The sequence below is a fragment of the Geotrypetes seraphini genome, chromosome 9 (genome assembly GCF_902459505.1).
Source record: "Geotrypetes seraphini chromosome 9, aGeoSer1.1, whole genome shotgun sequence".
In the NCBI taxonomy this organism is placed as follows: domain Eukaryota; kingdom Metazoa; phylum Chordata; class Amphibia; order Gymnophiona; family Dermophiidae; genus Geotrypetes; species Geotrypetes seraphini.
The window spans coordinates 175,982,736-176,009,702 of NC_047092.1; the positions used below are offsets into that span (position 1 = coordinate 175,982,736).

The 26,967-nt window shown below is 44.6% G+C and overlaps 1 protein-coding gene across 1 annotated transcript in view; it reads right to left on the reverse strand.

Annotated features, from left to right (window-relative positions):
* The window catches only part of PEX5L (peroxisomal biogenesis factor 5 like), a 115,727-nt gene extending 91,042 nt beyond the window's left edge, over window positions 1-24,685 (reverse strand). Inside the window, exon 1 of the mRNA XM_033958834.1 lies at window positions 24,587-24,685. Within this exon, the coding sequence (XP_033814725.1) occupies window positions 24,587-24,655 (69 nt within the window). The 5' untranslated portion in view covers window positions 24,656-24,685. The remainder of the gene's footprint in view (window positions 1-24,586) is intronic.
* Between the last annotated feature and the right edge of the window lie 2,282 nt (window positions 24,686-26,967).

The window sequence follows — 26,967 nt, forward strand, 5'->3', positions numbered from 1 at the left end:
GAAATAGGCACCGTTCAGCACGATTCAAGTAAAATTGGGTGCTGTTTAGTGAATCGCGCTGAGCGGCACCTATTTTGGAGGCGCCCAATAAATAGGCCAGCTCTAGGCACAACTAAAAGTTAGGCGGCCATGCGAGCGCTTAAGTGCACTTAAGAGCAGCGATTCTGTAATAAGGCGCCTAACAGGTAGCCACGCCCACGCCTAACATGCATAGCGCCTATTTTTTTGAAGGCCGCCTAAATTTTTAGAGGCGCCTTGTTACAGAATCGCTCTTTCTTGATAGGCGCCTACGTTTCAATTAGTGCTGATTAAAAAGCTTAATTAAGCTTGTTGTTCAATTTAGATAGGTGCCTATCTAGTTGGGCGCCTCCGAAATAGGTGCCTAATTTTAGGCGCTGGTTACAGAATTTGGGCCTAAGTATTCCCGCATTAACTCAGCATTAGCCAGTTAGCATATACTAATACAAATGCGCTTAGTGGTTGCTTCCACGCCTATTATCCGCTCATGACACCCCCCCTTCTAAAAAATATACCTAAAAAAATAGTACGCGTCAACAGGCAAAATACTGCAAAACACTTTAATGCTTTGTTTCCGATAGCCTGTTTTTCACATATTAGGTGCATGTTAGGGCTTAAGCCTAGGGTTTGCCAGAGGTCCGGATTCCCCCGGGTTTTGAAAAGCGTCCAGCTAGGAGCGATGTTGGGATGGCGTCTGCAACACGGTGACATCATGCGCATGCATGCATGTGATGTCATCACGTCACACCAGCACATGCGCAGATGCCCTCACGAGAAGTGAACAGGTTGAGGGGGGCGTGGCTTGGGCAGAACTGGGAGGGCCTGGGGTGGGGGGGCAGGGCCATGGGTACAGATTTTAGTTCCGGAAAAATCTAGTAACCATAACTTAAGCCCTTCTAATAAAATGCCCCTAAATGAAGAAAGGCAGCCCCTATGATAAAACAGGGAGTCACAGTCTTAAAGTCACAGCAGCTGCTGTTAACAGACTGATATAATCTCACCCATGCCACCTAGGGGCTGAGGTTAACATTACATCCTAACAGTTATTTTGCTCAGTACCGTCAAAATTTAAAACATTACATAAATAATAATAATAAATAATTAATTTTCTTATATACCGCCAAAGCTATGGTAGTTCGAGGCGGTTTACAACAAGAGGAGCTGGACAGTCAGCGATAAGTTACAAAATAGAATAAATGAATACAAGTACACTGGAAGCAAGTACAAATAAGAAGAGCTGGACAGTCCGCGACATAGTTATGAATTGGATACAGAATACGAGAGATAATGAACAACAAATCGGTTGAACAGTTTCATTTTTACTAATTTTCTGAAGCCTTGATAGGAAGAGGAGAGCATGATGATGTTACCCAGCCAGTCGTTCAGTTTACCTGCCTGGAAGGCTAGCGTTCTGTCCAGGAATCTTTTGTAACGGCAGGCCTTTATTGTTGGGTGTGAAAATAAGTGGATTTTACGTGAGGGCCTGATAGTGCAACCCAGATTGAAGTGGGAGACCAGGTACATAGGGGCCAGACCAAAGACTGATTTGAAGCAGAGACAAGAGAATTTAAATATTACTCTGGCCTCGAGGAGCAGCCAGTGAAGATATATACATGGTGCAAAAATCAGCTCCATTGTAATGAGGAAAAATTGTGTTCATAAAGTTATTACACATCATAAAAGACAAATCCTGCAAGTTATCTTTGATCTATTCATCACACAGTACAAAAGAAAAGAAAATCATAAAGTCTTTAAATATATGTTGATAATAAATCAGCACAAATACAGTGTTACATAAGTAAAAATTTCTGCTTAGCTTTGCACAGTAAAAACAGTGTGAGCAATCTGCACCAGGGGAGCCATTAATAGCCTTTTCCCACATAACTATGGTAATAATTGTTTATACAATCTTCATAGCATATATTTGATTCATTTACATTTCTTATAAACTGCTTCTATTTGAAGCAGTTTACATTCAGGTACTATATTTCTCTATGTATCTTTATGGTATCCCACCTGTATCCCTTACACTGACAAAATGCACCTTGATAGTAAATCACTTGTATTGTAACCCACTTGCATCCCATGTACTGACTAAACGTATCTTTATTGTAAACCGTTTCTATCCCATGTACTGTCAAATATATCTTTATTGTAAACCGCTTTGAACTTCACGGTATAGCGGTATATAAGAAATAAATGATTATTATTATTATTATATCTGTCCCGGTGGGCTCACTAACTATGGTCCCCGGGGCAACGGAGTGATAATGTGCCCAGGGTCACAAGGAGTGGTGCGGGGATTAAACACCCAACCTCAGGGTGCTGAGGCAGAGCTTCTAATCACTAGGCCACTCCCCCACTCCACACAGTGTTTTAGATTTTTACTGTACTGGATTGCTTGCAAATAACTGAACACCTTTACGCACTGCTGTTCTCTTCTGAATACACAGTTCACAATTATAATTTGGGCACTTGCATTGTGCTCCATTTAATAAGGACTTTCTATGTAAGGTGAAGTGTAGCAGATCTGAAATGTCCTGAGTTTAGTAGTGGGTTTGACTTTACGTGGGAAAAATGACGAGTTGGGAAACTGGAAAAACGAGGTAAATAAAATGTTCATCCTAATGCCCATGAGCGCGGGAAACCGCATCTCCGCCCAACCACCAACTGGCTACCTATAGCCAAACACTGCATTTTCAAAGGCTTAGCACTTGTGTTAAAGTCCTTTACATAACATGGCGCTCGGCTACATATCAGCCAAACTCCTCCTTATGTCCCAAATAGACCCTTCTACTCCCAGGAGGAAATACATTACATTACATTAGTGATTTCTATCCTGCCATTACCTTGCGGTTCAAGGCGGATTACATCCAAACTTTAAAAATTAAAAAAAAAAAAAAAAAAATTTAAATTGAATCAGGTTGGGCAGACTGGATGGACCATTCGGGTCTTTATCTGCCGTCATCTACTATGTTACAAACTAAAACAAAATTACATTCAAAATTTGAAGGAATAGAATAAGCGACGACATAGAATTTTTAAGGTAATATATATTGGGTAAAGAGTTACCAAAGGGAAGTGGAGGTCTTTAGGAGATAAGAATAGGGCGAAATTATGGATTTTAGATAACGTTTGGTAAATAGAAGAGTATTGGAGAGTATTAAGGTATAGAGAGTGTTGGATATTGGGTTGGGATTGGTTGTGATGGATAGGTTTTATGTGTTTTTTGAAGAGTATGGTTTTAATATCTCTCCTGAAGGCTTCGTAGTCTGTAGTCGAAGATAACAGAGTGGTGATTTGTCTGTCCCGTTTAGCTGCTTTGGAGGCTATTAGGTTGTCATAAAGTTTTTTTCGTTTGACATCTTTGGATGATGGGTGAGTGAATAGTGAGTGGGATCTTTGGATTTTGCCTTTACTTTTTGATTTACACGACGTTACATTAGCGTCTTTGATTCCGCCAATATCTTTCGGTTCTAGGCGGATTACAAAATGAATTGGTCTGGGCATACCCAGTGAGATTACAAGAGAAATAATTCGACGCATTAGGCTCCGGGGTTATATTGAGACGGTTAGTTTGGCTCGACAAATTTCCCGAATAACTTGGTTTTGAATTCTCTCCTGAAGGCTTTGTAGTCTGTAGTCGAAGATAACAGAGTGGTGATTTGTCTGTCCCGTTTAGCTGCTTTGGAGGCTATTAGGTTGTCATAAAGTTTTTTTCGTTTGACATCTTTGGATGATGGGTGAGTGAATATTGAGTGGGGTCTTCTGTGTCTGGTTGAGGAGGATTGATTTAGTCGGTTGTTCCAGTAGGTTGGGCTTTCTCTGTGGGTTTAATCCCCACACCACTCCTTGTGACCCTGGGCACATTAACCCTCCGTTGCCCAGGGTGCCATAGTTAGTGAGCCCACCGGGACAGATATAGAAATACGTCTTCAAATACCCCCTGGTTGGAGCCTAGAGAGTGCCAGATGAAGGTCATACTCTCACTTCTTACCAAAGTACTGGAATCAGCTGCCTCCTAACATCAAATCCCTTGATGGACTTTTGAGCTTTAGAAACGCAATAAAAACCCACCTCTCCACCTGATTCCTTAGAACAACAGAGTAAATGACGGCAGATAAAGACCTGAGTGGTCCATCCAGTCTGCCCAACCATACATGCTCCATAACTTAACTTAGTTTAAATGGTCCTTTTTTTTTAGATATTACTGGGCCAGAAACCCAGAGCCCTGTCCGGTAGTGTGCTTAGGTTTTATCTACTAGAGTCTCTATCAAAGCTCACTCAGGCCCATCTTAACCATCCCAGCCTTCCCCAGCCCGTCCTCAACTGAATGTCCATATATGGGACATAAGAACATAAGAAGTTGCCTCCGCTGAGGCAGACCAGAGGTCTATCTCGCCCAGCGGTCCGCTCCCCGCGGCGGCCCATCAGGCCCACTGCCTGAACAGTGGTCTCTGACTAATTTTATAATTTACCTCTAATCCTGTCCCTATAACCTTACCTCTACTCCTATCTGTACCCCTCAATCCCTTTGTCCTCCAGGTACCTGTCCAGACCTTCTTTGAAGCCATGTAGCGTGCTTCTGCTTATCACATCCTCTGGTAGCGCGTTCCATGTATCCACCACCCTCTGGGTGAAAAAGAACTTCCTGGCGTTTGTTCTAAACCTTTCCCCTTTCAATTTCTCTGAGTGCCCCCTTGTACTTGTGGTTCCCCTTAGTTTGAAAAATCTGTCCCTGTCCACTTTTTCTATGCCCTTCATGATCTTGAAGGTTTCTATCATGTCTCCCCTGAGTCGTCGCTTTTCCAGGGAGAAAAGCCCCAGCTTTTTCAGTCTGTCCGTATATGAGAGGTCCCCCCATACCCTTTATTAGCTTAGTTGCTCTTCTCTGGACTCTCTCAAGTACTGCCATGTCTTTCTTGAGGTACGGCGACCAGTACTGGACACAGTACTCCAGATGCGGGCGCACCATTGCACGATACAGTGGCAGGATGACTTCCTTTGTCCTGGTCGTGATACCTTTCTTAATGATACCCAACATTTTGTTCGCTCTCCTTGCAAGCCTACCCAGTACTGGCCTTAGTTCCTTCAATGTAGACCCATTATTTTCTGATTAGAAATCCTCTGTGTTCATCCCATGCTTGTTGGAACGCTCTCACCATTTTCTACCGCCTCCCTATCATTCAGAGACTGTTACTGCAAAACCACTGTATTCTTAATAGATGTTCAACCGATTCTCTCCCTGTGCAAACACCAACTCTCTCCCTGTGCATGCTTCTGACTTCATGCGCTTCCCTGTGCATGCTTCAGTGTCTGCTAATCCAGAGCAATCGAACTAGACGCATCTCACGGTACCCTATTGCCTTAGTCTTCTGTTCCTTATTGTTAATTGTAATACGTTTTATTGCTAACTCGGGGAGGACGGGATATAAATCGAATCAAATAAATAAATCACCCCTAGATACCAATCAGTGAGTCAAAACACACGCAATTAATTAATGACGGTAATGGCGCAGAACATTTAAAGTGACATCTATTAACCTTTTAACTATTCCTTTCCATTTCCAGGCTTGAAATTTGATATTTATGAGATTCCCCATTTGAAGGAAAGCTTCATGTTTCATAATCCCCTTTTGTTATGCTCTTGCCGGTTCATACAAAGAGGAACCTAATCTACTTGCTGACACATCTTCACTGTTGCCACAACGACTGGCCCATGAAGAGTTGCTGCAATCTCCTAGAACCCGCTTCAGAAACAGCTGCTCTATGCAAAGAACTAAGATAGGCTTTCACCATTATATGAATGTCAAAAGGGCAGATTCTGATCACCATATTCATAAGAGCATTCACCAAATTACCAGCTGAGCTTGACCGACAGCTTGCTTTATGGTACGTTCCAATTATGACTAGGGCACGATTACAGGCAAATAAGGCATGCATTTTGAAGCCTTTATATAATGGACCTGAAATTCTTTTGGAAGATTTTTTAGGGGACACTTGATGGTTATGGTGAGATACATTTAAAATCAATAGGAGGAATTTTTTTTCTCTCATGAGAATAGTTAAGCTCTGGAACGCATTGTCAGAGGATGTGGTGAGAGTGGTTAAAGCTGCTGGTTTTAAAAAAATGCTTGGACAAGTTCCTGGAGGATAAGTCCATTGTCTGCTATTGAGACAGACATGGGGGAAGCCACTACTTGCCCTGGAATTGGTAACTATTTGGGTTTCTGTCAGGCACTGTGACCTGGATTGACCATTGTTGGAAACAGGATTTTCTTATGTGAACCAAGTCTAGGACAATCAAGCCATTGTGATATCACAGAAGAGGTTGACTCTTAGGCACTGGTGGAATGAGGTATTATGACATCACAATCTCAGCTCTGGAATGTTGCTACTATTTAGGTTTCTGCCAGGCACTTGTGATCTGGATTGGCCACTGTTGGAAACAGAATACTGGCCTAGATGGACCTTTGGTCTGACCCAGAAAGGCTATTCTTTTGTTCTTTTACTCATTAGATTTTCTGCTCATTAAAGCCATTGGACTATTTGAATATATCATCCCTGATGAAGCCTGCTTGGGTGAAACATAGCAAGTTAGACGTTTGGAGATTTGTGGGATTTGAGGATTTTGATAGTTGATATTTTACATTATTTATAGTCACTTAATTTTTCATCAATGTGCTAATTGGTTTTTTTTCATATATAATAAGACTTTTTGAGTTGTTTGTACTAAACCAAAAACCAGATCAGTTCAAAAAGTGAAGAAATCCAATTTATCAATATCAAAAATCCTATGTGGTCACTTTTCACCCACAGGCTGCATCAGGGGGTAATAATTACAGGATAAAACAACTCCTGCCAGTGAGCACTTTCAAATCACAGAGCAAATCAGGATGGTAAAGGGGATGGAACTCCTTTCGTCTGAGGAGAGACTAAAATGTTTAGGGCTCTTCAGCATGGAAAAGAGACGGCTGAGGGGAGACATGATTGAAGTCTACAAAATCCTGAGTGGAGTAGAACGGGTCCAAGTGGATCGATTTTTCACTCTGTCAAAAATGACAAAGACTAGGGGACACTCGATGAAGTTACAGGGAAATACTGTACTTTTAAAACCAACAGGAGGAAATTTTTTTTCACTCGGCGAATAGTTAAGCTGTGGAATGCGTTGCCAGAGAATGTGGTAAGAGCGGAGAGCGTAGCTGGTTTTAAGAAAGGTTTGGACAAGTTCCTGGAGGAAAAGTCAATAGTCTGTTATTGAGAAAGACACGGGGGAAGCCACTGCTTGCCCTGGATCGGTAGCATGGAATACTGCTACACCTTGGGTTTTGGCCAAGTACTAGTGACCTAGATTGGCCACCGTGAGAACGGGCTACTGGGCTTTATGGACCATTGGTCTGACCCAGTAAGGCTATTCTTATGTTCTTAGCGGCTACCTCAGGAGAAGCAATCTCCAGTTGCTTCTGCCCGTCCGGCGCCATTCCTCAAAATGGCACCCCTATCAGTAGTGCTACTCTATTATATTTAGGGGTTACATTACACCACTGTGGGAGGGAATATAGGAGGCGGGCTGGGGGATAGAATTGAACTGAAGGTATAGTCGGCTAATATTTCCTGTTCAAAATATTTTTATTAATTTTATAAACAGGGCAATAACAATAGATTTAACAGAAATAGTAAACCTTAGTTAATTAGTTAGATGCCATCGAGTCATATTCGTGTTCTAGCGACTTGATGAACTGCGGATCTGAAAAGAAATCGCTATTGTGCTAGTCCGGAAAGGTCCTCCAGCGTCATCCCTAAGGTTGTTTTCAACGTGTCCAGCCATCCGATTGCAGGTCGCCGCTTTTCGCCTGGTTCTTTCCATCTTCCCAAACATACCCCTCCCATCCCTTTTACAAAACCGCGAAAGCGGTTTTGCATCTAGACTGGCGCGCCGAATGCTCTGCACTGCTCCCGACACACCGCCTGCCTGCACTAAAAACCACTATCGCGGTTTTGTAAAAGGGGGGGAGGAGAGGCGTCAATGTCCCAATGCCCTAAATAAACATATGTTAGGGTTTACTTAATATATGTATATGTGCCCTAATTAAACATATATTAAGTAAATCTTAATATATGTTTATTTATGGTACAGTGGTGCCTCGCATAACGAACGCCTCGCACAGCGAACGCTGCGCACAACGAACTTCATGTCTTGCTTCCTACAACGAACTTCGTTTCACACAACGAAGTCGCCCGAGCTGCATCCTTCCGCGCAGGCACTGCGCTTAACTGCCCTCTCTCCGCCTGGCTCCCTGTGCAGTGGCGGACCGTCGGCTCGCAGGGGCCCGGCGCCTACTGCTGATGCGTTGGGGGGGGGGCGGAGCTACTCTCGCCGCTTCCCCGATGCTAGAAAAAAAAAATGAACAGTTAAGTCCCAGTTTTTGCCGCTGAGACTCTGCCCTCTCTCACTGTAAAATTAGACTCTACTTAGTCTGTCTTTAAATTTAAAAAATGTGTGTTGTTTTAAAAAACAATTATGTTTTTAGATGTATCTAAATAAAAATAATAACCAAAAATTTATCTTTTTTTATGTCATCTTAGCATATTTTATGCTACAGAACGAATTATTTTTTTTAACATGTATTGTTATGGGAAAACGCGTTTCACATAACGAACTTTTCGCATAACAAACTTGCTCCTGGAACCAATTAAGTTCGTTGTGTGAGGCACCACTGTACTTGGTATGCTATGAACTTTACTACTAAGGGCTTCTTTTACGAAGCCGCATTAGCGGCTTCACGCGCTAACCCCTGGGCTAGCTGAAAAACTACCGCCTGCTCAAGAGGAGGCGGTAGCGGCTAGCGCAGCCGGCGGTGTAGCGCACGCTATTACGTGCGTTAAACCGCTACCGCGCCTTCGTAAAAGGAGCCCTATATGTTTCCAGGTACCTCTATATTAAAAAAACAGTATTTAATTTAAGGGCTCCTTTTATCAAGCCGCGCTAGCGGGGTTAGCGCGTGCGACTTTTCATCACGCGCTAACCCCTGGGCTAGCTGAAAAACTACCGCCTGCTCAAGAGGAGGCGGTAGCGGCTAGCGCAGCCGGCGGTGTAGCGCACGCTATTACGTGCGTTAAACCGCTACCGCGCCTTCGTAAAAGGAGCCCTATATGTTTCCAGGTACCTCTATATTAAAAAAACAGTATTTAATTTAAGGGCTCCTTTTATCAAGCCGCGCTAGCGGGGTTAGCGCGTGCGACTTTTCATCACGCGCTAACCCCTGGGCTAGCTGAAAAACTACCGCCTGCTCAAGAGGAGGCGGTAGCGGCTAGCGCAGCCGGCGGTGTAGCGCACGCTATTACGTGCGTTAAACCGCTACCGCGCCTTCGTAAAAGGAGCCCTATATGTTTCCAGGTACCTCTATATTAAAAAAACAGTATTTAATTTAAGGGCTCCTTTTATCAAGCCGCGCTAGCGGGGTTAGCGCGTGCGACTTTTCATCACGCGCTAACCCCTGGGCTAGCTGAAAAACTACCGCCTGCTCAAGAGGAGGCGGTAGCGGCTAGCGCAGCCGGCGGTGTAGCGCACGCTATTACGTGCGTTAAACCGCTACCGCGCCTTCGTAAAAGGAGCCCTATATGTTTCCAGGTACCTCTATATTAAAAAAACAGTATTTAATTTAAGGGCTCCTTTTATCAAGCCGCGCTAGCGGAGTTAGCGCGTGCGACTTTTAATCACGCGCTAACCCCCGCGCTGGCCAAAAAAACTACCTCCTGCTCAAGGCAGGCGTCAGCGGCTAGCACGGCCGGCGGTTTAACGTGCGCTATTTCGTGCGTTAAACCGCTAGCGCGGCTTGATAAAAGGAGCCCTCAGTATTTTTGAAATATTAATGTCATTATTGTAATTTATTGTGTTTTTTTTTGAGGAACGGACTATTTTATAAACCACCTTTAGTTGAAGTTTCAAGTTTATTAAAATATTTGATTTGATCGCAAAATCCAAATCCAATGCGATTTACATTTAGGGATCTTTTTGTCAAGCTGCGGTAGGGGTTTAACGAGCGTAATACCGCGCGTTAAACCGCCTGCCGCGCTAGCCGCTAACGCCTGCATTGAGCAGGCGTTAGTTTTTTAGCCGGCCGCAGGGGTTAGCGCGCGATGAAATGTCCGACGCGCTAACCCCGCTAGCGCAGCTTGATAAAAGGAGCCATTAGTTAAGAATTAGGTTTAAAAAAAAAACCCCAAAACATAACAAGACAATTGGAACTATTTTAACAAAACAAAACATGTGAAAAAGGGAGTAAAAAAAATTAAAAAATGAAGGATTAAATACAATTCGTAAACCAATACACTTCTCCCTCCGGATTTGCGGGGGATAGGGGCAGAGCCAGACTGCGAATGGCGAAAAACCACGAATATCCAGCTCTGACCCACCCCCGCCTCCCTCCCGCCCTTACCTGATGGTCTAACAGGCTTTCGGGGCAGGAGCGATCTTCCTACGCTCCTGTCCCGTGCAGATCACTATTAGGAAATGGCTGCTGTGAGTTCCCCTAGTCTCTCGAGACTACGACGGGAACTCCCTACAGCTATTACCTAATGGCGATCTGCACGGGGCAGGAGCCTAGGAAGATCACTCCTGCCCTGAAAGCCCGATAGACCACCAGGTAAGGCCGGGATGCCGGAGGGAAGACTTAAGGATGTTTTGTTTTTCTTTTTTCCCCCTCCCCAAAAAATTGCGAATATGTGAAATCGCGATTACCGAAACCGCGAATGGGGAGGGGGAAGTGTAAAAAGGGGTAGGTAATAAAAAAAGAGGTTGGGGAAGGTTACCCACTTAATTTTCGCTTACCAGCATTACTAGTCGACTGTAAAGTATCCTAATATAATAGAATTTAAGGGCTCCTTTTATAAGCCGCGCTAGCGGTTTAATGCGTGTAATAGCGCGCGCTAAACCGCCAGCCGTGCAAACCGCTACCACCTCCTCTTGAGCAGGCAGTAGTTTTTGGCCAGCGCAGGGGGTTAGCGCGTGAAAAGTCGTTCGCGGTAACCCCGCTAGCGCGGCTTAGTAAAAGGAGCCCTAAACGATTCAGTTAAACGCGTCCTTAATAACACCAGCTTTTTGGAAGACTTTTAAACTTATTAAGTCATTTTTCTTCTTTTCTATTGATCGGGAGCGAGTTCCAAATCTGAGGAGTTGTAACAGAAAAAAATCGTATCCCTCCTTGAATAAATGAATTTTAGCGAAGGGCTTAAGAAAGGAACGAGCTTATAAAGTGTAGTTACTTACCTGTAACGTAGGTTCTCAGTGGACAGCAGGATAGTCAGCCACATATGGGTGTTGTCCCAACACCTCCCAATTTGCGGATAAGCTCTCCAATAGCTCAGAGAGATTTTTTTTTTTCCCCTCTGAGCACATGCAGTGCCCGGGCCCCACTGGGCATGCCCAAGCCCTACCCATTTCCCCCTGCTTCCCCATAATCCCCAGTCTTTAGTTTCCACCCGTTCCCATCAGTCAGATTTTCTACAGCTCTCCATTACAATTTTTCTACTCATCACCTTGAAGATGCCTGAATCATCTAAAGAAACGACTGGGATGCAGGAGAAGGATGAATGCACTGAATCCTCATGAATTGTGCGCCCACTGATTGGATCCGGCGCACGAGGTTTCCGTGTGGCTTGCATTGTGCGCACATGTCTCCACGTGCACGCAAGCTAAGGAAGAGGGCACTGAAAGACTTCATGAAGAGAAGTGAGGCCCGAGAATCTTCCTCCAGCAGCCATGGTATGCACAAAACCAGCCCTCTTGGAGAAATTGCCCTGGTAACAAAGGAATGGTTTCTCAGTTACCGCGTGTCATATCTGAAGACTCCAGGCTTATCTGCTATATATACCACTTCCATAGCACAAATGCAGTTTTGACATTCATAAATTTCTAATGCTAAAGAAAATTGCTGAACATCTCGGAAGCAAATTTAGAAAATGCCTCCAGCAGGTTTTTGCATTGTTATCAATTACTGAGGCGGCTGAGCAATTCTAACCATGCAAGAAGGAAATTCTTTTTTTTAGAGAGGGGGGGGGGGAGGTCGATATTCAGTGGAAGCTATTCATAATAGCTAGTTAGGGCCGTACCTCTAATGAAGTCCAGGTAGAGTTATTCGAGGTAATCAGGCTGCAGAATTTGCAGAGTTAAATTTTTTTTTTTTAAGTTTTGATTAATTTGCAACTAGGCTATTATCAGCTGGGTTGTGCATGTGACCAGTATATTAAGCAAGCTTCCGATACCACCATAAGGATATCATTTCAAAGACAGGGAGACTATTCATACCATTATAACAAGGAGAGCCAATGAGGCGTGACAGCCGGCACCACACATACGGTAGTTAAGAAGTTCTAGAGGCATGGTTTTGAATACCTAATGAGCGAAGGAGAGATCCTTCTTCCATACAACCCAAGCTTTTCCTATTTAAATGACAAAATATGGATGTATTTTTGCATGGCGATGTACTGTGACAGACTGAAGCTGTCAGCTCCCCAGGACAGGAAGGAAAAGACAAGCATGCCAAAAAAATTATATTTTAAACAGGACTTTAGAAAAGACAGTAAGACGGGGCAGGAACCCCCCCCCCCCCCCCGGAAGCAGGAACCTCACATCCCTTTCCCACTGGAATAGCTAATAATGCTAGTTTGTACATGCTGCACAAGAGAACGAAATCCCCTCTAGTTACCTTGTAGGAAATAGGCAGGGGGAGGGGGAATTCATCAGGGAAGCCTGTGTGACCCTGGTTTCTCCTAGGACAAGCAGGATGAGTCAGCCACATATGGGTGATGTCCCATCAGCTCCCATTTGCGGATAAGCTCTCTAATAGCTCAGATCGATTTATTTTTCTCTCTCTCTCTGAGCACGTGCAGGGCCTGGGGCCCCACCGGGCATGCCCGAGCACTACCTGTTTCCTCCTGCTTTCCCCTTCTCCAACCGTTCCCATCGGTCAGATTTTCTAGAGCTCTCCATTACAATTTTTCTACTTATCTTGAAGATGCCTGAATCATCAAAAGAAATGCCTTGGAGAAGTTTGAATGCACTGGATCCTCATTAATTGTGCGTCCGCTGATTGGGTCCGAGGATTGGTACACGAGAACCAGTCCTGCTTGCATTGTGCCTGCATGTCCCTGCATGCACGCATGCTGAACAAGCACTGCTTGCATTGTGCCCGCATGATTTTGCATGCATGCAAGCTGAGGAAGAGGGCACTGAGAGACTTCCCGAAAAGGAATGAAGCCCGAGAATCAGCCTGCAGGAGCTAGCCTGATCAAAAGGCAGCAACGGGGGATGTAAAATTGGCAGAGGTAAGGGGCCAAAACAGAAAGAGTGTGTGGCTAGAGAACACACGCGGTTTAAAGTAATAAGCCAGCAGAGTAAAGAGGTCCATGGAAGAGGTCCACGGTATAGGAGGGGTTGGTTTCCATAGAGACCAGAGGGAAGGAAAGAGCTCATTCGAAGGCAGGCCATTTCCCAGAGACAGAGGAAAGGAGTTCCCCTAGAACCCATAGCCTGCTAAAAGGAAAAGGGATTTTTCCCAAAGGAGCTGTGAGAGGCAGAGAGGTCTGTAGCAGGTGGATCCCAAGGAGGGGCAGAAGGCTGATATTCCAAGGGAAAAATAATGGCTGTACTGGTTGGGGTTACCAGATGTCTGGGAAAACCTGGACATGCCCTCTTTTTAGAGGACTGTCTGGGCGCCTGGAGGGATTTCCAAAACCCAGCACTTTGTCCGGGGTTTGGAAGTCCTGAGCTCGGAGGCCTTGCCTGGAAGCCTTTGCACATGCCCGACCGTCATTGTGATGACATCATAAGCAAGTGCGCATGCATGTGACGTCATTGCATTGATGTCTGCACATGCGCAAAGGCTTCCAAATGCGGCCTTCGGGCTCGTGGGGGGGGTGTTGTGTGGGGGCGGGGCTGGAGGAGGAACTGGGCGGAGCCAGAAGCAGAATGGGGCAGTGGAATGGGGCGGTGGAATAGGGTAGGGCTAAGCAGCCTCTTTTTTCAAAGAGGAAATCTGGCAATCCTAGTCATGGTAGCTAGCTGGTGGGTGGACCCACAGCTCCCCAGGAGTCTGGTGAGACAGAGAGGGGGACAAAAGTAGTGTAGCTGGCTGAATGTGAATTAAGTGCTGTGCTTTGAAAACCTGGTAACTGTCTGGTTGAGGGAGGGCAGGTTATCTGCCATCATCTACTAAGTTACTATGAAAGTGGAAACCTTGTGAAGAGAGAAGTGGAAAATGTCCTCATTGGTAAGCTTCCTATCTGAGTGATGTTAGTTATGGGCCATCGACTCGTGCTCATGTCCTAGCGACCTGATGAACTACAGAGCTAAAAAGAGATCGGTTTTGTGTTAGTCCGGAAAGGTCCTCCAGCGTCATCCCCTTGGTTGTTTTCAACGTGTCCAGCCATCTGGTTGCAGGTCGCCCTCTTTGCCTGGTTCCTTCAATCTTCCCAACGTGATGGCCTTCTCCAATGATCTTTCTCTTCTGACGGTGTGACCAAAATAAGACACCACTAACGTCCGCGTCCTTCCTGCAGGCTGATAGTTCCTTCTTCGCTAGATAGAGCCTTAAGTCCGTCATGCATGCCATAATCTTTTTCTCCTCCTGATGCGGTTCTCCTGTGTTCGTGGGTCACTACTGCAGGTAGCAAGAACTTGCCTTCGAAATTCAGGTGTTTCATTGTAGATGTTGGCATTATGGAACCACAGGAATCTCAAAATAGATTCTGTAGTCTTTGTGGATGATGAAGTAGTAGAACATTTGCTGGATGTTGGTTGTTACGGTGACGGGTTCCTTTCTGAAGTGGTAAATTTATAAAAGCCCTTTTATGTGCATCAAAAAGGCCTTTTTGCCTAAGAAATCCTGAATAAAACTATCCCCATAAGCTGTGTCAGGTGGCCCCGGAATGGTGGTACAGCTCTAATGGTAGATTTTCTCCACTAAAGGAAGCTTTGCAAATTTATAGAGGCAGAGCAAGATTAATCCGTTGAGGGCCCCTAGGCACATAAGTACCCTGGGCCCCCCTGCCCCGCCCCACCCCACCATGCGCCCAGGCGGAAACAAGAAGCTGCGTCAGAGGGAAGCTTTGGGCAAGCAGCACCGCTTGCACAATTACAGTTCCCAATGCCTTTCTTACCCGCATTGCTTGCTTGTCTTACTTTCCGTCGATGAGGGGGGGGGCTGTGTTGCCGATCGGGGGGGGGGGGCTGCGTTGACGATCGATGCTGGAAGGGCCCGTCGCCGTTTGGAAAAAACAATGTTGATGCCCTCCTTCATCGGGCCACCCTGACCATTTCGGGCCCTAGGCACGTGCCTACTTGGCCAATTGGTTAATCCTGCCCTGTATAGAGGTAAGAATGAGGCAGATGTCTCAAAGGATCTGTCAAATCCTTCCCTACATAGCATTCAAATGTAAGGCCTCCTGGGAGCTTGTGCTCCCTTGTGTTTTAATGTGCTACTTTTTTTTTCTAAGAAGATCTTTGCCCTAGATGGAGGCTATTTCAAGCTAGATCTTGTTCAAGTCTGGCTTTAAGGATGAGCAAAGTATTCCTGGGAAAACTGAGTTACTCCAGTAAAAACCACGTATTGCCTTGTTTCCTTTGTTTTTGCTCTACACTTCTCCCTCCGCATTCGCAGTTTCAGCATTCGCGGTTGCGATTATTCACGGTTTTTAGCTCGCTGGCTCCTCCCCCCCAAATGACATCAGCTGGCATAGAGAAATCGCTGATTCCAAGCGTTTACAGAGAAAATCGCTGATTCCCAGCACTTTGTTCACCGTGTTTTCCCTCTCCTTCAGGAACGGGCCAGGTCTCCCACCACGTTATTCGCGGTTTCACCCTATTTCACAATGGTTTTTAATAGAAAACAGCAAATAATATATAAAAAAGTTATTTGCGGTTTTTCAGTATTTGCGGTTCTGTTAATCCCTTATCACAGTGAATACGGAGGGAGAAGTGTAGAGCAAAACCTTTGATTGCAAGTAACTTGGTTTGCAAGACAAGCAAAACATTTTTATTAAATTTTAACCTGATATACAAACAAGGTCTTGCAATACAAGTACATTATACATGCATCACAACTGATCCGATGGTTCTTCTCTCTCTGACGCTGCGGTAGTGTAGTGACTGTTCTAAACGAGCGAGATCTTGCAATACCAGTACGTAGAGTATTTTGTATTAAAGATTTTGGGTTGTGGATCGAATCGTCTGAGGTTCCATTATTTCCTATGGGGAAATTTGCTTTGATGCTTCTGGAACGAATTAGGCTCGCAAAGCAAGGTTTGACTGTATTTCTAAATGTTGCACCGTCGTGAGGAATATTTCATTTATAACAGCTTGTTTTGTCACGGGATTCTTTTCATTTTCTGTCCACGTTGACTCTTTCATGTTGCCGTTTGAGTGCTTTTAGAAGAGGTTGTCGAACAGTGATTACTCAGCTTGTAATCTCTCTTAAGTGAAACGCATTTCAGTTCATAAAAGCGATGAAAACTGAAGGTGGCATATAAATATTCCTTTTCCTATCTACTGCCCCCCCCTTCCTGTGCTGGATTGACCTGTTTTATCAGTTCAGAGCTATCAAGGCATCATGCCCACGCAGGGAGGGAGCAGATAATGAATTTTGGGATATGTGTTACTTAGGAACTTAAGAATAGCCTTACTGGGTCAGACCAATGGTCCATCTAGCCTGTCCTCACAGTGGCCGATCCAGGTCACTAGTATCTGGCAAAAACCCCAAAAGTAGCACCATTCCATTATTTCAGAATAAGCAAGATTCCGGAACCCCAAATAGTAGCAACATTCCATACAGAATCTCAAAGAATAGCAAGATTCCATAACCCCAATGAGAGCAACATTCCATGTCGAACCACCAAAGAGTAGTAACATTCCATGCGGAATCTCCAAGGAGTAGCAACATTCCATTATCTCAGAGTAAACAAGATTCCGGAACCCCAAATAGTAGCAACATTCCATACAGAATCTCAAAGAATAGCAAGATTCCGTAACCCCAATGAGAGCAACATTCCATGTCGAACCACCAAAGAGTAGTAACATTCCATGCGGAATCTCCAAGGAGTAGCAACATTCCATTATCTCAGAGTAAACAAGATTCCGGAACCCCAAATAGTAGCAACATTGCATACAGAATCTCAAAGAATAGCAAGATTCCGTAACCCCAATGAGAGCAACATTCCATGTCGAACCACCAAAGAGTAGTAACATTCCATGCGGAATCTCCAAGGAGTAGCAACATTCCATTATCTCAGAGTAAACAAGATTCCGGAACCCCAAATAGTAGCAACATTCCATACAGAATCTCAAAGATAGCAAGATTCCGGAATCCCAGAGAGTAACAAGATTCTAGAATTTCAAATACTAGCACCATTCCATGCTACCGATCCAGGGCAAGCAGTGGCTTCCCCCGTATCTTTCTCAATAACAAACTATGAACTTTTCTTCCAGGAACTTGTCCAAACCTTTCTTAAAACCAGCTACACTCTCCGCTCTTGCCACAACCTCTGGCAATGCGTTCCAGTGAAAAAATATCTCCTCCTATTGGCTTTAAAAGTATTTAAAAGTTGGTGAAGATTGTTCCTTCCTGATGTGAAGCACAGCTGATAAAACAGAGAGGCCAAAGCAGATGATACAGTTGTCATTTATTTATCCATGTAAATATGTGAACGTTCCCCATCGAATAAGAAACTTTTTAACTTCCTTCTGATCATGATAGTATCTATTTCATTTGGGACAGATTTCTCTTTTTCCTTTCCTGGTCCTCCTTTCATATTCCTTCCTATGGAGCTGGGTTTACATGAGGGAGTGCGGTAATTGATAAGCGGCATTGGCGCTGACATCAAAGCAGAAACTTGCTCAGCCGCCTTCCTTAGTTCAAGTCCAAATATTGGTGTATTTTAGAACTTTGCACACAAAAAATGAGGGGCAGGCAGTGGTATGGTGATGGTGATGGGGGGGGGGGGGAGTCAGAAAGCCCCAGGTGCTTTCTTCGCATGGGAGGTCTGCCCCCCATCCCTCCTTACTATGTCACTGACTATAAATACGATGATGTTTTGTACAATAATTTTATCTTAGCACTTACTGAGTTTTAATGTCCTGTCAGATAAACAATGGAAGGAACGACGGTGGAGTAGTAAGAGGGGGCTCGGGAGGGGCGGTCCTCCCTGGACACCATCATGGTGGGGGAACTGGCACCCCTCCTCCTCTCCACCCTGTCGCCTCCCCCCCCCTCTTCCCTTCCCCCATACCACGAGAAACAATTTCAACGTGCTCCTCGTGACCGCGTCAGCTCCCGCCGACGTCACTTCCTGATGCCGTGCATAGGAAGTGACATCAGAGGGGGGAGGACGTGGTTGTGAAGAGCACGTTGAAGTTGTTGGCCGCGGCGGTCAACAACTAAATGTACAGAGAAGGGAAGGGGGGGGGCATGTGCATGGCAGGAGGGGGGCAGAGACAAGGGTGGGGGAGGGGCGCCACCACCCTCGCTTACGCCACTGAGGGCCTAGCAGAATGGGACAATTCAGCACGGCCAGTTCAGTGTGGGCCAATTCGTCACAATGAGTTGGCCCCCCCAACCAGGCTGTCCCGAGATGGCCCCCACCCAGCTCATCTGAAGAGCTGAGGAGTCTGAGCACCAGTGGGGTGCAGGGGGGGTGTTGCAGAATACCCCCTTCTTTCATCTGTCCAATTGGAACATAAGCACCAGTGTGTAGGGGGGGGCAAGCATTTTTTTTGAAATACCCCTTCTTTCACCATAATATTTGTTCTATGGAATGGCAGCTTCAGCAAGGTAAGTGCCTGCCGGAGACGATAGGACCACGGTGACACAGCCATGCTGAACTGGGTTCACTGAAGCAGCCACGATGAAAGGGCCACGATGATGAACTTGCCGCACTAAAACTGGCTGAACTGAAACGGCCGTGCCCAATTGTCCCAGACCCGCGCCGATGGGGCAAAATTTTCGGGCCGTTCCTAGGGCGACAGTTGGCCTAAATCTGGCCCTGAACTGGTCTCTACTTCTCCGGGGACTTTCTTACACACGAGGGTGGTTTGAAAAGTTTGGTTTTAAAAAAAAAAGCAAGTTAAACAAGTTGTACTCTCCGTCGAAGGTTAAATGCGCAGTCCAGCGAATTTCCAGTTCTTTCGTATCATAGGAAAAATAGCTTACGAATGAACTGGAAACTCGGACTAAGCGTTTAGCCTTCGATGGAGACTACGTTGTTGAACTTGCTTTTTTTTTTTTTTTTTTTTACAAATACGTTTCAAACCATTCTTGTATTTCCGATTGTAGAAAGGGGAAAGTGTCCTGATGCACAAGGAAGGTGAACGGAACCACCATGGGTATAAGTGCACGCAATGCACTACTGCTCGTTTCTTTTGAGCACACTGATACGGGAAAGTGTCCTGATGCACAAGAAAGGTGAACGGAACCACCATGGGTATAAGTGCACGCAATGCACTACTGCTCGTTTCTTTTGAGCACACTGATAGGGGAAAGTGTCCTGATGCACAAGGAAGGTGAACGGAACCACCATGGGTATAAGTGCACGCAATGCACTACTGCTCGTTTCTTTTGAGCACACTGATAGGGGAAAGTGTCCTGATGCACAAGGAAGGTGAACGGAACCACCATGGGTATAAGTGCACGCAATGCACTACTGCTCGTTTCTTTTGAGCACACTGATAGGGGAAAGTGTCCTGATGCACAAGGAAGGTGAACAGAACCACCATGGGTATAAGTGCACGCAATGCACTACTGCTCGTTTCTTTTGAGCACACTGATAGGGGAAAGTGTCCTGATGCACAAGGAAGGTGAACGGAACCACCATGGGTATAAGTGCACGCAATGCACTACTGCTTGTTTCTTTTGAGCACATTGATAGGGGAAAGTGTCCTGATGCACAAGGAAAGTGAACGGAACCACCATGGGTATAAGTGCACGCAATGCACTACTGCTCGTTTCTTTTGAGCACACTGATAGGGGAAAGTGTCCTGATGCACAAGGAAGGTGAACGGAACCACCATGGGTATAAGTGCACGCAATGCACTACTGCTCGTTTCTTTTGAGCACACCGATAGGAAAAGAACATTTATTTAATTTTCAATACCATTCTCCCCAGGAAGCTCAGAATGGTTTATATGGATTTATTCAGGTATTCAAGCATTTCCCCCTGTCTGTCCCAGTGGGCTCACAATCTATCTAAGATACCTGGGACAATGGGAGACCAAGCGACCTGCGCAGGGTCACATGGAGCAGCGTGAGCTCAAATCCACAACCCTGGTTGAGAAGGCTGCAGTCCCAACCCCTGATAATACTCTCTTCAGTATGTACATACGTATGCACATATGTAAACATATTCCTGGATTCTACATAGGGCGCCCAGAATTGCATACCTAAATTTGTGCCCGCGCCCAAGATGCACATGCAAATTGAGTAACGAGCCAACTAACTGGGTGACAATAACCAATTATTGAGGTTAATTGGTACTCATTAAAATTTGCCCACATCTAACTCTACTGGCCTAAAAAGGGGGTGTGGCCATTGGCATGTCGGGGCGTTCCAACAGGTTGTGCCAATTATGGAATACAGCCTCGATGCGCCTAACTTGGGGGCCAGCATTAACACCGGGTTGCAGCGGGCGTTAGTCGGACACCTAAAGTTAAGTGAAGGACTAGGTAGAAATAGGGTTACCAGATTTTCCCGAAAGAAAATCTGGACCCGTGGCCACGCCCCCCCCAGGCATGCCCAGTTCCCACATAGAGCATGATCCACCTCCCAGCCCTGCCCCCACCCCCTTAACCTGTTCGTGCGGCGGGATGGCATCCGTGCATGCGCAGATGTAACGCGATGATGTCGCATGTGTGCATGTGATGTCATCGTGTTGCATCTGCACATTTGCGGATGCTATCCCGATGTCGGAAGCTTTTCAGAACCCGGACAGAGTGCCGGGTTTCGAAAAGCCGTCTTGTCACCCGGACATCTCCTCAAAGGAAGACGTGCCTGGGGAAATCTGGACGGCTGGTATCCCTAGGTGGAAAGCACGATTGCTCATATCTGCAGGCCGAACTGAACCAGATATTCAATGCTGGAGCATGTATGACTTTGGACACTGAATATGTGGTTCTCAGCAGTCACGTGGATGTCAACCAGGTACCAGACGTTATTTAGACTGGTGCCTGGTTAATTTCACTGCATAATGTTAGAATTAGCCTTTTCGCTATCCTAACTTTATGTGATTACTTAGCTTGACGACTTGATGGACGTTAGAGAATGACACGGGGAAAAAATCTGTCCCTGTCATTGCACCGTCCCCGGCCCACCATCCTCTGCACCGCCCCGTCACCGTCGTTCCCTTCACCGCCCCGTCACCGTCACCACCATCCCTTTCACTGCCCTGTCACTGCCACTACCATCCCATTCACCGCCCCGCCACCGTCCCCGCAGCATCCATATAAGCCTCAGTACTGCGAAACACCATGAAGTCAGAAGAGAGTCCTACCACTACTACTACTGCACTGAGAATCTGTTTCAGTGCCTCTGCCCTGTAGTAAAAACAGAACATAAGATAAATCAATTGACTTGTCCTCCCTTGCAATGACGTGTCCCCATATAGCTCGAATCAGGTCAATTGTGCACACTAAAAATGCAGGAGGATCTGGACGTTATGCAGACAACAATCTGTTTAATTAGCTTCTCTTGTACATCTAGACTTATGAAATCTGATATTTACATGTAGAAGTGCTGGCAAATACATATGTTTGAGACAGCAACACCTACACATATAGTTTCCATCATGCACATATGTAAAGCCCCACATGATGCCCAGCATTCTTATAAGTATTTTACAGAAGGCTCTACATCAGGGGTGTCCAACCTTTTGGCTAACCTGGGCCGCATTGGCCCCAAAAAATGTTTCTGGGGCCGCACAAATGCACAAACACTGCAGCAAGACATAGAAGGGAGCCGGCAAGAAGGTAAACACCCGGGGGCAGCAAGGAAAACACTGCATCGCCTTTGACAGGGGCCACACAAAATACTTCACGGGGCCGCAGGTTGGACACCCCTGCTCTACATTCAGCAGAGCCTTTTGTGAAACACTCAGAAACCTGTGAACGTCCCGATCTGGACATCCCAATTCCCACCTCTACATCCTGTACAAAATAGGGCTTCCCATGTTATTTCAGTTACAGTAAATCTATAAGGGGGATAAAGCAGCAGAGTAAGTCTCAAATGAAATATATCACTTATTTCACCCCCATTGAGCAAGTGGCAAAACTCAAACACGCTCCCCATTACAAATTCAAAATACAATAGTGGTAGACACAATATTCAAATGCCACATCTACCAATCCATGCGTGATGAGACCGCACCATGCAAAACGTCACAATGGATGGCTGGCGACATGCTCGTGTTTCTTGAGTCTAGTCCACTCCTATGATAATAAAGGCATAGCACTCTTCAGTGATTGGTGATGCCCGCACAGCAAAGTAAGTTACCATAGCCAAGTAGTTGATTTGAAAGCAATCTAGTGGAGTCTGTTTCCAACTCAAGTAACGTTGACGGCACTGTGTCTAGACCTATACTGGCATTGTTTACATCAGTGGTTCCCAAACCTGTCCTGGGGGACCCCCAGCCAGTCAGGTTTTCAAGATATCCCTAATGAATATGAATGAGAGAGATTTGCATATAATGGAAGTAAATTGAACAATAATAGGGAAATATACAATGTTGCTCTGTGAATAACTAACAATTTGTGTATTACTATATTTCACAGTTATTATATCTATATATTCTATTCATTAATAATTTTGTATCTAAAATTATTGCGGTGATGTGCTCAGACCTGTAACCCAATAAATAGTGAAGTCACTACAATGAGTTTAACAAGGGGACCATCATTGCAACCACCAGTCCCCGACCCTCCCTGAATGAACTTGAACTTATTCAGATACTGTGTTTGTACTTATCTGAATGGAGAGGTTTTTGTTGTTGAACTTGGTCTAGTTAAATCTCAATGGTGACTGTGTTCTAACGAATAAAGTGACAATTAAAATCCAAAGATGATAATTTTTGTAGTCTTCAATTCCCGTCCCCCCGACTCGAGTTTCGTATTCTTCGTCGGGGAGGGACACTTTTTTTTATTTATTTATTTTTTTTCGTATTCTTCGTCGGGGAGGGACACTGAAAATTTAAATCAAAACATGATTATTAATTCTATTTTACTAAATACTTATATATATTATAAGAAAAGATCCAAGCTGCAACTTGTCAACATACTATTACATTTTTTCAAATTAAATTATCTTGTTACCTGTTACTGGCTAACTGAGGTCAGACTCGTTCAAAATCTTCTGGCCATCTGAATAACTCTATTGTGACTATGCGCTTATAAAGGAAGCTAAGCGGAAAAGGCTGATCCTGTTAAGCCCCGGATGAAGACAACGCCAGGGAAGTACGGTATTATACTATATGACTAACCACTCTATATCCGCATTCAAACCTCTTGGTTGTAAGGTCTGCCAATTATATATAAAACGCTGTTCTTTTTGTCCCTCCCCGACGAAGAATACGAAACTCGAGTCGGGGGGACGGGAATTGAAGACTACAAAAATTATCATCTTTGGATTTTAATTGTCACTTTATTCGTTAGAACACAGTCACCATTGAGATTTAACTAGACCAAGTTCAACAACAAAAACCTCTCCATTCAGATAAGTACAAACACAGTATCTGAATAAGTTCAAGTTCATTCAGGGAGGGTCGGGGACTGGTGGTTGCAATGATGGTCCCCTTGTTAAACTCATTGTAGTGACTTCACTATTTATTGGGTTACAAGTCTGAGCACATCACCGCAATAATTTTAGATACAAAATTATTAATGAATAGAATATATAGATATAATAACTGTGAAATATAGTAATACACATATAATGGAAGTGACAGGTATGCAAATCTCTCTCATGCATATTCATTAGGGATATCTTGAAAACCTGACTGGCTGGGGGTCCCCCAGGACAGGTTTGGGAACCACTGGTTTAGATAATGCAAAAGCAATTTAATGAATGTGAAAACATCGTACTGGACGTAATCAGACATATGTTTTACACACACACACACAAACACACACATACACAAACACTGACAACACTGTTAACAGTTGACATTTATCAGTTAATAACACGGTTCTGGCAAACTGACATATGCAAAGGGTGCTGGCAGTAAAGCAGCTGATGTCATTTACTCATGTACTTTTGTATATTAAAAATTAAATGGTGTAGACAAAATTGAATTGCAAGACAGAAGCTATACAAGGAGTGAGCTTCCGTTCTTCAATTCTTGATGTGGTGGCGTTCATTTTTTTTAAAAAAATTTATTTTGACAAGTCTGTAAAGCGTTTGGGTAAATTATTCTCTGTGTTTTGCTTTCAAATGTCTCAAATTGTAAACATGCGTGCGTAGGTGGCAAAAATCACAGGGTGTAATGGAATTGACATATGTCAGCTTCCTGCTGGAATTCCCATCATTCTGCCCACCTGTGATGTCATAGTAAGGAGGGGCTTTTCTTCTGCAGACTCATGCCTCGGTATCTCCTTCATCACCATGGCAACAGCCTTATCTGCCGCCCTAGAGCCTTTCCCCTACAACAGTGAAATCAACAACGACGAGGGTCAAGACACTTCATTTTTGCAACTGGTTCCATAGAAAGTCTTTAGATCATGATGGTGGATACAACCGAAATGAAATCGCCTTGGCTTCTGCATTGGAACAACTGGCTGATTATGGGTAAAAAGATGTTCTAAGAGCCAGGCCCCAAGAAGTTTCTCTTTCTTAGTCACGCAGGAGCCCATAATTCACAACTAAAATGAGTGCACACAGTTTTACTATTTCAGGTTAAAATGGGGGGAAAAAACCATCTGTCATTCAAAATGCAATACTTATATGGCTGTTTTGAAGGGAAAAAAAATGTGAAATTTGCCTGTAAGGTGTGGCGGACTTTATAATGGGCAATGCGACTTCTGGAACTTTTGAAAATAGCTATAATTCAAAGTGTCAGTAAATGATTAGCTGATAATCAAAGTCGGATCTGCTTTCAAAGGTGAAACCCCCTCCCAGCCTAGGTGCCATGCTATACCTTGAAATGCATTATAAAAGATCAATTAAAAAATGGTCAAAGACACCATTTTTGCATGTCTAACCTAATACCTTCTGTGCAGCTTGTCCTGCGTGGCTCTCCTGGTCTTCCTCCTTTCCTCAGTGTGGCCTATAGAAAGACTATTCTATAATGCATGCAGCCTAACTTGACTGGCCTAAAAAGGGGTGTGGCCATAAGCAAGTTTGGGTGTTCCAAAAGGTTGTGTGAATTACAGAATGCAGCCTCAATGCGCCCAGCTTGGGTGCAAGCATTAACACCGGGCTGAAGCAGGTGTTAGTCTGGCACCTACAGTTACGGGAAGGAATAGGGGGGAACGCGCGATTGCTCATAGCCGCAGGCCAAACTGAACCAGATATTCAATGCTGGAGTATGCATGACTGAATATGTGGGTCTCGGCAGTCACCTGAATGTTAACCTGGTGCCAGACGTTATTTAGACTGGTGCCTGGTTAATTTCACTGCTTTGTTAGGATTAGCCTTTTTGCTAGCCTAACTATATGTAGTTACCCAGCTTGATGGCTTGATGGACGTTATGCAGAGAACAATTGGTTTAATTAGTTTCTCTTGTACATCTAGACTTGTGAGATCTGATATTTACACGTATAAGTGCTGGCAAATACATTACTTACATTCTGTTACTGACCTGCATTTGACTGGACTGTGCACTTGTATTTTGATTATGGGCCTGCTTAATATGATTCTATAAAAGACATGCGCCATATATAGAATCTCGCTAAGCGCCACTGCACGGCATAACATTTACAACTAGAATGTAGATATAGGACCGGATAATGACAAATTTTCACCAAAACCTTACAAGTGAGTAAATGTGAACGCCTCAGCCCCACCGCTCTACCGCTGTTAAACCTTGCAACTGCGGGAAGAATTATGTGGCAACTATCATCATTGGCTGTTCTGCATTTGTCAATTTTTTAGTTTCTTAAAATTTCTATATAGCTTACTAGTATGCTTTGTTATATGTTTATTTTTTTTATATAATCATGTATGCCTTTGATAGGGTTCATAGACAACTCGGCGAAAGACAAAGGTGTGCGCCGACAACTGAGCGCAAGACGGAGGTGCGCGCCAAAGAAAATTACAGTTTTTAGGGGCTCCGAAGGGGGGTTTTGTTGGGGAGTCCCCCCAGTTTACTTAATAGAGATCGCGCCGGCGTTGTGGGGGGTTGTAACCCTCCACATTTTACTGTAAACTTAACTTTTTCCCTAAAAACAGCAAAAAAGTGAAGTTTTCAGTAAAATGTGGGGGGGTTACAACCCCCCCACCCCCCCACAATGCCCCCACAACGCAGCGCTATCTCTATTAAGTAAAGCCACGCCCCCCCGTCAGAGCCATAAAAACAGTAATTTTCTGTGGCACGCACCTCCGTGCTGCGCTCAATTGTCTGCGCGCGCCTTTGTCCCGGCGCGCTTTTGACCTGACACCCTTTGATAGTACTTGTACACTTATCTTTGCAACCTGCCAAAACCTGGGAGCCAGACCCGACATGTTTCGCGCTATTTAAATTTAAATTTTTCTTGTGGAGTCGGATGACAGCGGCCAACCGGGAGACACTTGATACAGCGCCATAGCGCGAAACATGTCGGGTCTGGCTCCCAGGTTTTGGCAGGATGCAAAGATAAGTGTACAAGTACTCTCAAAGGCATACATGAATATATAAAAAAACTAAAAAAATAAACATATAACAAAGCATACTAGTAAGCTATATAGAAATTTTAAGAAACTAAAAAATTGACAAAGGCAG